Raw genomic sequence first — 12,204 nt, forward strand, 5'->3', positions numbered from 1 at the left:
AAAACAATGTAAAGCTGGAAAAGACACAATGCTTGTGCAACAGCTTTCAACATGTAACTTCACTTCTTACCAAACAAATTTCCAGCTGGACTCCACACAACACGGTTGTCATACCTGTAGAGATTGGTGTATTCAATGGGTTTAGTTCAATATGGTCTCGCAGAAATTTTCTGTTTGCCTTGCCTAAATCTGAATACAACAGAAACGAAAACAAAAATCCATCTGGCTGTCCACTGATAGCCACAAAGAACGAAAATCTCTTCTGTTTTCAACATTGCAAACGAAAGATTCTGCCGAAGACTCTATACCCTGATGTCTGTTGATTCTCTTTACATAGTTTACTCCAGCACTTCTTAGATAGATGATCTGCCTGGGACAAAGTGGAGGATTTAAGGATGGGCTCTAAACAAGGAACCATGACCTTAGCTAAGATCTTATATATAGTATTGCAACAAGATATATGTTTGAAATCCTCAAGAGGGCAACCAACCTGTTTCTTTAAAATGAGAGCGATGGAGAGGAAGTTATAATGGACAAGGTCTCACTTAGAATAATTCGAGAGAAAAAGAAAACATTAGCCATAACTGCAATGTAATTTTTTCCTAAGTAGCTCAGTTCATTTTTCCTAAGTAGCTCAGTTCATTCTAGCTTCAATACAATGTAAGCTAATTTACTAAATTGTTTTTCCCACATGATCTTCAGCAGCCGCTTTTAGATAAAACCCCACAACCAAAGTGGCTTTCTAATAATGGCCATATCAGCATGGAACAAAATCCTCAACATGAGATATGCCATATTAATCAGTTGACTCCATATTCCAGAGCCAATGTTTGGAGCCTGATGAAATTCCATTGGCTCAACCCCTTGTTTGCCATGGGATACGAGAAGACTTTAGAGGTTGATGACGTACCAAATGTTGCAGGCAAGGATACTGCTGAAGAGTCATATCGAGGACTTGAAACCAACTGGTGCTGCCAAAAGGTCGAGACAAATATACAGAACCCATCAATGCTAAAGGACATTCTGTCATCTGTTTGGAAGGGAATGATAATCAATGCTTTGTTTGCAGCCATATTTAGCTGTGGAACATATATAGGTCCATATCTGATAAACTTGTTCGTAGAGTACTTGGGAGGAACAGAGCATTTTTCCTATGAAGGCTATGTGCTGGCCTTTGTTTTCTTTGGTGCAAAGATGATTGAGTCATTGGCCCAGAGACAATGGTATTTTGGAGCCCAGCAGCTTGGGAAACCATATATCTACGTAGGCTCCAAGAGCTGAGAAGGGTTGAACAGGGCAGGCACTGTGAAGGTCAGCGGTACCATAGCTTATGTTCCACAGTCTCCATGGATTCAAAGTGGGAAAATTGAAGATAACATCTTATTCAGGAACAAGATGAATAAAACCAGGTATGAAGGTGTACTTGAAGCATGTGTTCTGAAGAAAGACCTAGAATTGTTTTCTCATGGGGATCAAACAGAGATTGGTGAAAGAGGCATCAATTTGAGTGGTGGACAAAAGCAAAGGCTGCAGCTTGCTCGAGCAATCTACCAGGATGATGTTCAGCAAAAGCAAATTGGTTTGCATCTGCCATGCCAGTGGTTACTGTAGATCCATAATCTGTAGCTAGAGAGAAAAAAATTGAGCTCTACAAGGACAGTTGAAGACAGGCCTTGGAGCAAACCGATCAATTAAAAAGACAGAACTTAGTTGTCCTCAAGATTGGATTGAACACAGACACTATAACTCAAAAACCTGATTGACATTATGGACAGATAGTGTACATTTTGTGATCACATTGTCCGTTGGTTCTTGTATACGGTCTAAGGGAAGAAGAGAGAATTACAGAGTATTTTGTTATTGACTGGATTGCCATTGTGTTTCTAGCTAGTTGTGTGCAGGTTCGAACTAAGAGAAGGCTCACTACTAGGAGAAGACAGAAATCCTTATATGGCAGTGGACAGAGAGCTAGTTTCCTTTCTAAACACATCAAATAAGAAGCTTGAGAACAGAGCCCAAAGAAGACTTCCACAAGGACTTAGCTAAACAGTGTCATAAAATCCGACTACATATAATTAGCTAAACAATTGCAATGATAGCAATTTCAAGACTTGTTTAGTCATACACAGGACTGACTATCCCCCTAGTAACCCAGGATACAAACTATTCTAAACTATTCTACAATCGTTAGGTCATCACCTTACAATGGTATCAAAAAAAGCAAAATGCAAAAGATAATGAAGAACAGATGAACTCCAAAGAGACCTTCCATCTCATACGTAAAAGGTTGTGTCTGAATGTTGTCAACTGTGATGAAGTAAAGAGGGCAGTCTGATATAGTTTCATTTCTTAATAAGTGTGAATGAGATGAACTCCAAAGTGACCTTCCATCTCATACGTAAAAGGTTGTGTCTGAATGTTGTCAACTGTGATGAAGTAAAGAGGGCACGTAAAGGTATAAAATGTGGTACCCATCGAGGTGACAACCTAGGGCGTTACAATGCGTTGAATGGTTTACATTGCAATAAATACAAAGGATCATGCATTCTCAAATCAGATCAATGAATACATTGGGAAGGTTTTGAAACAGTAGACATACCATGACAGAGACAACGCGATCAAAAGGAAAACTTAGAGGAAAAGCAAATAGAGAATAAACAAGAGTAATACAAATAAAAGGAATGACATGGTTCACATTTGGTGCAAATTTAACACACCAAAAGCATCTGGAAAGTTTTGATATTAACGCCATAATAACTGCATCTAGCTCATGGTAAAACCAACAACACTTGGGCATTAAGACGACGGAGGCTATATAAAATGTCTCTGTAATGACTAATACGGAAATCCATCCAAATAATGCGTTCCAAGCACATATAGGTGGAAAGGGAGCCTTGATATTAACGCCATATAAGTCTAGTTTGGACTACATAGTCACTTCCTCGAAAAATATAGTATCAGGAAAATTCGCTAGGGGGCAGACATGATTTCAAAGCAATCTCATCGTTGGCAGGAAAAGAGCAACATAGGTCACAGCCTGGTGGCAGACCGTTGTCACGATATCATCTTATACAGATAAGGAAATTTCCAGATTAACTAGTATAGTGATCTACCAAAAAATGGAAAGCATAGAATCTGTTAGCCAGTAGGTTCTTCTCCCTTGGTTATTAGTAAATGTTCTTAGACTAGTTTACTTATAAGGTTATGATATTCATAAGAGTAAACAGTAGACAGTAAAGTGAATGTACAAGTAAATTTACAACCAACAAAAATTATATTAATAAAAGTCTACCAGAAATTATAAAGCGAGAATGTCTACGAAACCTAGAGATGGTTCCAGAAAGGTAGCATGTCAGGTAGCATTCTAGACCTAACGCTAGGGGGCAGACATGATTTCAAAGCAATCTCATCGTTGGCAGGAAAAGAGCAACATAGGTCACAGCCTGGTGGCAGACCCTTGTCACGATATCATCTCATACAGATAAGGAAATTTCCAGATTAACTAGTATAGTGATCTACCAAAAAATGGAAAGCATAGAATCTGTTAGCCAGTAGGTTCTTCTCCCTTGGTTATTAGTAAAAGTTATAACTAGTTTACTTATAAGGTTATGATATTCATAAGAGTAAACAGTAGACAGTAAAGTGAATGTACAGGTAAATTTACAACCAACAAAAATTATATTAATAAAAGTCTACCAGAAATTATAAAGCGAGAATGTCTACGAAACCTAGGATTTTAGGATCACCTTTAATATCATCAATAGCCAAAATCAAGAAATGCTACTCATATAATTGAAAATCGTAGAATATGACAGCATGAGAAATAGAGAAATAATATCATAACAAAGTAAAAAAGCCACCGAAACCAGAAGGTTCAAGGTGCGGTGAAAACTTCCCAGGTGGAATTTTTGGCCTTTACAGGACTAGTTAGAGTCTATAGATTCACCAAATAACTTATCTATCAGAAACCACAGAAGGAAACAATAAGTCGAAAAGGCGAATGATATTTCTCGTGATTTAGGGATACAACCCTTTTCACATAATAAACAATGTAAATGTACTGAGATTAACACCATGGCTGTAAAACGAGACAAAAAGAAGAGGGCTAAAAGTCCACAACTGGAAAAAGCAATGGGGGATAATGACACCGCAGAGCATATGCTAGACGTAGGCAAAGCCTTAATGACAAAACTATTTCACATAGCCGTTAACCCTCGTAAAGATAGGAGAGTTGCTGCTGCTCATGGAGAGCCACAGGCATTCAAGGAGGATGAGTACAGATACATGCTGAATCTACACTGTAGGCCGAGAGATACATGCTGTCTAATCAGCAAAGAAATCCAACAATCAAAATCTACAAGCAGGCTAGACGGATGCAGAGATTAAGGACCAGAATCTACATTAAAAAAGAAACGCATGCAGTTACATAACCAGGAAGCTCACCGCATGTTCTTTCGGTTCGCTGTGCGCTGTAGGTGGCCCTATCTGAAGCCATACCCCTGAGCAAACAAGCTCAAGAAGCCCGTCCGCACTGTATTCAGGGCAGCTTTCGTCAAAGGGTAAAGCCGAGGTAAATGGTCCTGTTTATCCAGCACCAAAAGCGGACACCTGCACACCTGCAGCACCAAAAGCGGACACTTGCACACCTGCAGCACCAACACCCGTTAACACCTGCATACCCTGCAAACAAAACAAAACACCCGTTAGCATACCCTGCAAACAAAACAAAACACCCGTTAGCATACCCTGCAAACAAATTTAACATTAATACGAAACCGTGATGGTTAACAATAATAAACAGGTCGCAAAACGCAAATTAGACTATGCTCCAGCCTCTTCCGCCTCGGGAAGAGGCCAAATAACATGGCAAAGCCTCAACCCGCAATAAACTTTGGTTATTTCTGCACATCCCTGCACAGCACCTTCCGGAACTTTAGTATAAACGCCGAATAACACGGCAGGAAAACTGCAAACTAATGCTATCTCAGATCTGACCGATTACTATAGTCCCTGCCCGATGCCAGATGGCAGGGACTAATAATAAGATATGTTCAACCAAGAGAAAAAAACGTAGTGGAATTAAAATACAGGCATACTTACTAAACGATTGGTATTAATGGCATTGCACTACTCATCTTTCCTATGATTAAGTACACTTTTTTTTAACGATGGGCAGAGGTATTTATAAAGTGAAATTGTTATTTGCAGAGGGTATATGGCACCAGAGTATGCCATTCATGGGCAACTGTCTGCTAAAGCTGATGTATATAGTTTTGGGATTCTTCTTCTGGAACTTATCAGTGGAAAAAGGAACATGGATTTTAATTTACCACCTGAAATGCAGATCCTTTTACAGTGGGTAAGCTAACGTTTCCATTAAATTTCCAATTGGCAGCATCCACGTTATCCGGACCATGTTATTTAGGTGTTCCATAGATCATTTGGCCGTGTCATATGAGATTGAAGATTATTGATCCGATTCTGATCTCTTTTGACATGACTATAGTCATGGCATATGGATAATCCGCAGCTATTACTTAGTGCAATTCATCATAAACTAGTGATCGATCTTAGTGACCATCCATATATTTTCTGAATTGCACGATATATTTTGATTATGCAGACATGGGGATTATATACACGAGGAAATATTGAGGCCATTGTTGATCCAGTAATAAATGAAACCTGTGGCGATAAGACAGAAGTCTTGAGATGCGTCCATGTTGCACTGCTGTGTACACAAGGCAGCCCATTACTCCGTCCATCAATGTCTACAGTGAACTTGATGCTTTCAACGGGGGCAATGCTATTACCAGATCCCACGAAACCTGCTTTTGTCAGTTCTGTGGCTGCCTCCAACAATCCCGGCTCTTCACAGCATGGATCGTCACATACATCTGCAGCTACTGCATCATCTTCATCGCACACTCCTCTAGCATCCAACGCCAACGTTTCAATTTCTGAGTTGGAACCCAGATAAAGATTGATTTGTGAACCGGATTTATTCATGGTTCTCTTGGATACAAGTTTAATGGGTGATTATAAGGAACTAGTTTCCACCTGAAACAAGTTTAGTAACCTGATATTGAAACAAGTGTAGTAAGCTGATATTGATATTGATATTTTGTCAGTGTAAAAATAATTTATTCATAATACTTAATAATATGATTTTATATGAGATATGTTTAGACAATTTTGTTATAGAATTTCAAAATATTAATTTGTATTTATCTTTAAATTCATATTTACCATTTCACTATTAAAAAATAACATTAACATCATTTTTTATATTAATCATTTCACTATTGTATAATATAATTATAAAATTACCATTTAAATAAAAAATAACAAATAACATTAATATCATATATATGTATATCTTATATTATTTTTATAAATCTTATATCTTATTACTAAATAATGATGATTTTCTTTGATCGGTACATGTTTATATATCTCACATGAGAAATATATATATATATATAGATATATCATCTATTGTAATAAAGTTTATCATTCTATTTGCAAGAGTTGAATGTAGGTAGGAGAATCTTTCAACCACCCAAAATAATCCTACTTGAGAATGTTTCATTACATTGCTATCTTATTTTTTATGGGGCATCTTGATAACATTGGCATAACTTCATGGAGTGGAAACACTTCTAATTTTTTTATAACTTTCACCATGATTTAGCTTTTGAAGAATGGAAACTTTGTCTTTGAATTTTCCAAATTTAACCTTTGGAGACTTGGAGCTTTAGTCATCTTTGTATGGAGACTTACCTATATAACCTACCTGTTTTTTGCATGGCAATCTTTTATAGCTAAGAATTTCATCCAATACTTTCGAGCTCTTCAATTTCTTGTTGAGCTTGTAAACTTCAACCCTCAACTAAAAAAAATCTTCAAGCTCCTCACATTCTTTTTCTTTCTTAGCCATCCAGATATTTATTACTTATTCCATTCCTTTTCCTTATTCAAGCTATATTTCATGGAGATGATTTATTCTTCAAATTTTCTTTCTTGTTGACTGAATTTTTTTTTCAAATTTGTTCAAGTCCTCACACCTTTCCTTAAGATAACTTGTCAAAATCCCTTCTCTCTTTCCTACTTCTTTCACCTCAAGCTTTAAGTGTCCAACTTCTTCTTCTTCTTCTTTGATAATTTTTTTATTCTTCTTTTTAGAGTCTTGCATCTTTTCTTTTAACTAATTCACCAAAGTGTCCTCATTTCCTTTAGAGTCTTCCAATTGTGCATGTAGAGAAGCAACATCATAGTCCCTAATTTCCAAGAATTCTCATTCATCATTTGATTGTTTCTCAAGAAGATATTCTCAACTTATATAGTTTAACATTGTTCTTATTTTTCTTTTAGCTTGCTTCTTCTATCCTTGTTGCTTCTTCTAGAAGGCCCTCCGCAATTGCATTTTCTTAATTGTGGTTTTCATACTTCATCATTAACTACTTCTGATTTTTATTTTGAATTATGAGACTTCTTATTTATTCTAGAGCGAAAGATAAATTATTTTGAATAGATTTTTATAACATTACCTTTATCAACACCATAAGCTCTTGTTCATGATTTTCTAACTGATTCATAAAAGCAACTTCATCTTTTCTTTCATTTTCTAATTGAAGCTTCAAACTAGTGATTGATTTTCTTTCTAACTTTTCTTCTTCAATTTTTCTTTCATCTTCTTCCTCTGGAAGGTTATCCTCAACTAGATGAGGAACAACATCTTAATTATTTGTAACATGACATGGAAAAATAGAAGTATAATAACCTTGATTTCAACAATTGAAACAATATGCAATACCTGATTCATCTTTCTAACTATTTTCAACATCCATGATCATGAAGAATATGTCTTCTTTGGGATATGATGTATTTATCACATAATTTCAGTCCTTCCTCTTTTGAGACTTCTTCTTCTCACTCTTACCTTTATTGGCCATGATCTACCTTCCAATAGTTAAGTTCTCCTAAAGGGACCTTGCTCTTGTTGGAAAATGTAACTAGGTTCGGTCTTCATTAACATATTTGAGTCATCATAAAATGTACTTGCAAAAGAATAAATAGAATATTTTTTTTATTATTGTATCAATGACTTATTAAAGCATGTGTTTCATGCTTGGGTCATCATTATATTAGTCAAGCTCCCCATTGTGGACTCCTAGGATTAATATTGAGTCAATAGAGTCATTGTACATTTAAAGAGACCATTCTTGGGCTTTTCAATCATGTAAAAAGGTTTATTATTGAGTCAAATGTAATTTATGTAACCCCCACACCAAGTCAGCCTAAGGACACTAATTAGACCTCACATAGAGGCTATAAATACAAGGAGATCGAATTCATTTGGAGCATCTCATCTCAAGCAAGTTCAATATCTCTAAGGAAGATGGAGAAGTGTGATGTGGATCAAAGAAGTCTAAAGGAAGTGTGAGTTGGGTCAAGTCTAAGGATAATGAAGAAATCTAAGTTTTGGAGCTACTCTCTCTCTATTTCGTGCCCTAGTTTGGGAGATCAAAGTCTTCCAAGTGTTGTTGCTGCCAGTTGCTGCCTGATGTCGTAAGTTGTTGCATAGTCAAAGTTGATGGGTTAGAAGTGTTGTTGCAAAGGGGTCGAAGATCTAGAAGGCTGACTTGGTGTGGAGGGAAGTTTTGGTCTTTGTCTAGGTTGAAGAGTCTCAAAGAATACTATTGAAAGAAAAGAATTTTTGACTGGCTTTTCCCCTTAAGGGGGGTTTTTCGCCGGCATAGTGCCTACGTCTTGTGCCTTGTTTTTTTTTTTGTGATCTTCATACACACATAATATGGTAATTGATTGATGAAATATAAGATAATAAAGTAAAAGAAGCCAACATAACTCACAAGTAATTATCAAGAAAGAGGAATCAAATCCTAATCTACTTGTATTGATTTCTCAACATGGTTTTAGAGCTAGGGTCAGGAAAGGTTGAAGATCACTTTGTTGGATCAATAAGAATGAACATGGATTCTCCCTCTTTGATGAACTACATAAGAATGGGTATCAATAATTCTAGAAGTTGGATCAAGAAGGTCATCTACCACTTATTCAACAAGGTCAAAAGTCAAGGGTTCTTGGTTGCTCTTACAGGTTCTCTTAGTGAGGAAAATGCATGGATCATTGATATTGGAGCATCAGGACATGACAGGAGAAAGAAAACAACTTCATACACTATCAAAGGAGTAATATTCTCATGCAGTGGAATTGGGTGACAACAAAAGCTATGTTGTTAGAGGCTTGGGATCAACATCGTTGAAGCTAGAAAATGGATCGAAGCTACACCTCAACAACATTCTATATGTTCTAGGTTTAAAAAAGCATTTTCTTTGTATTTATTGTTTAGAAGATAAAGGGGACAAAGTTTCTTTTGTTGATGGAAAAGTATTGGTTTGGGGAAAATACTCTAGCATTGAAAAAGCTATGATTATTAGAGTTTGTGAAGGAAGCCTTATAGAGTTATCACACCACCTCCTCAATCTTTGGTTCATGTGGAGATCAATACCATTGAGCTATGGAATAGAAGGTATGGTCATCTTCATTATAAGGTCATCCCTACTCTTAGTCAATTGGTTCATGGCATCCCCAATATGAAGTTAGATCATGAAGATGTGTGCAAGGGATGCTCTTTGGGAAAGCATACTAGAAAGCCATTTCCGAATAGTGAAACTAGGTCTAAAGAGATATTATACCTCATTCATTCTGATGTGTGTGGGCCCATGTCTGAAAAATCACTTGGAGGTCATCTCTACTATGTAACATTCATTGGTGACCATTCTAGAAAGAGATAGCTCTACCTTGTCAAAATAAAAGATGAAGTATTTGAAAAGTTGAAGGAGTTTAGATTTGAAGTGGAAACCCTAACGGAAAGAAAGATAAGAAATCTAAGGTCTGACAATGGTGGGGAATATACTTCTAAGGAATTGATTTCATATTGTAAGGAATTAAGAGGGAGTTCATTGTTCCCTATTATCTCAAACAAAATGGAGAGGCTAAAAGAAAGAATATGTCAACTGAAGAAGGCATTCAAATAATGCTCCTTGATCAAGACCTACCAAAATTCTTATGGAGAGAAGCAGTAATGATAGTCGTGTACACTCAAAATAGTAGTCCTCATAGAAGTATTAATGTAACAACCATAGAAGTTTTCACAAGAAAGAAACCAAGTGTGAATCACCTCCTAATCTTTGGAAGTCCAACATACATCCATGTTCCAAAGGACAAGTGAAGGAAGTTGGATTCTACAACCATCAAGGGAATAGTTATTGGATATAATCTCTCCTCAAAAGCATATAGAATCTACATTAAGGAAGGAAGACATATCGAAGTAAGAAGGGATGTCTTATTTGATGAAAATAAATCCTACAAGAAATCAAAGGATATTCCTATTGATTCTGATGATGAAGAAGTTCCAATATTTGAAGAAGAAGAAGATCATAATGAAAACCCTACTACAAATCAAGAAGAAGAAGAAAGACCAAGTGATCCTATTCAATCTATGGTCATCCTGACCACAAGGAAAATTCAAAATTGGTTAAAAGCTACATTAGAAGTTGTTTACGGACATGAAGCTACAAAAGGAACCTTTAGGGAAAGTAAAAGACCGAAGATATATTCTTGTTATGCTGCATAAATGATGAATTTAATTGAAGTTGAACCATCTACATTCAAAGAAGATGTTCATCAAGAGGTTTGGAAGAAAGCAGTGCAGGAAGAATATCAATCCATTATGAAGAATCGGGCGTGGGAAATCGTTCCTAGACCTAGTGAAAAATCAGTTGTCACCTCCAAATGGATCCATACGATCAAATATGTTGTTGATGGAAGTATAAACAAGAACAAAGAAAAATTTGTTGCAAGGGGCTTCTCTAAAAAAGAAGGCATTGATTATGTAGAAACCTTTGCACCCACAAGGTACACTACCATTAGCTCTTCGGTTTCATTGGTTGCTACAATGGGTTGGAATATCCATCAAATGGATGTGAAGACTACATTTCTAAATGGGACCACTGATATCAAACAACCCGAATGCTTTGAATTTAATAACAAGGAATCTCATGTTTGTAGTCTCAAGAAGGTCCTATATAGTTTGAAGCAAATACCTAGGGAATGGTATGCAAGAATGGATGCATATCTACTTAGAAATGGGTTCATAAATATTTTTATTGATCCAAATATCTACATCAAGGTTGTGAATCATGATCACATCATTATTCTACTAAATGTGAATGATCTATTCATTACAGGTGTGGAGTGAAGAATTCAATAATGCAAGAAGATGTTGGCAATTGAATTTGAAATAAAGGATCTAGGACTGCTGCACTATTACCTGGGTCTAGAAGTATGGAAGAGACCTGGGGAGATATATTTTGGGCAAGGAAAGTACATTATAAATTTGTTGCAGAAATTTGGGATGATGGATTCCAAGCCGATGACTACTCCTATGATCACCAATCTCAAGAAGTTGAGGGGATCTGACTCTAGTCTGGTGGATCCTACCTCCTATCATCAATTGGTGGGTTACCCAATGTATCTAGTAAATACTAGGCTAGATATATGATTTGCAGTAAACATTCTTAGTCAATTTTAGTTATGATCACTAGATAGTTGCCAAACACATATTGAGGTATCTTCGTGGCACTATACATCACTGCCTAAAGTATGATAGTAAGGAAGTCAAGCTAATTGGTTATAAATATTCCAATTAGGGTGGTAGTGAGACCAATGGAAGGAGCACTACCAGAGGATGTTTTAGTTTGGAGCTTCTATGATCTCATGGATGAGTAGGAAGTAAGATCTTGTTTCTTTAAGTAGGGCTGAAGCAGAATATGTGGTTGCATGGGAAGTCGGAAAGAAGGTTTTTTGGTTAAGGAAGCTTCTAACATATTTGTTCGAGAAGTCTCTAGGCCCTATTGTGATTAATTGTGACAATCAAAGTTGTATCAAGATGTTTGAACATCCTGTGTTTCATGCTAGAATGAAGCAAATTGATAATTAGTTCCATTTTATTAGGAACTTGGTGTAGGATGGAATCATGAAGTTAGAGTATGTCTCGACAGATGAACATGTAGTAGACATACTAATTAAGTCTCTTCCTAATAAGAAGTTTGAATATCTAAGAAGCATGCTTGGTTTAGTAAATATTGCTGATTGTATTGATGATAAGAGATTGGAAGA

The 12,204-nt window shown here is 36.4% G+C and overlaps 1 protein-coding gene across 1 annotated transcript in view; it reads left to right on the forward strand.

Annotated features, from left to right (window-relative positions):
• Nucleotides 1-6,193, forward strand: part of LOC149215994 (cysteine-rich receptor-like protein kinase 15) — a 55,840-nt gene extending 49,647 nt beyond the window's left edge. Inside the window, exons 6-7 of the mRNA XM_089389795.1 lie at nt 5,209-5,359; nt 5,624-6,193. Of these exons, the coding sequence (XP_089245921.1) occupies nt 5,209-5,359; nt 5,624-5,980 (508 nt within the window). The 3' untranslated portion in view covers nt 5,981-6,193. The remainder of the gene's footprint in view (nt 1-5,208; nt 5,360-5,623) is intronic.
• Nucleotides 6,194-12,204: the final 6,011 nt, after the last annotated feature.

The sequence above is a fragment of the Pinus tabuliformis genome, chromosome 1_1, assembly GCF_031772625.1.
Source record: "Pinus tabuliformis cultivar Carrire ecotype Pingquan chromosome 1_1, CPIR1, whole genome shotgun sequence".
NCBI lineage: Eukaryota > Viridiplantae > Streptophyta > Pinopsida > Pinales > Pinaceae > Pinus > Pinus tabuliformis.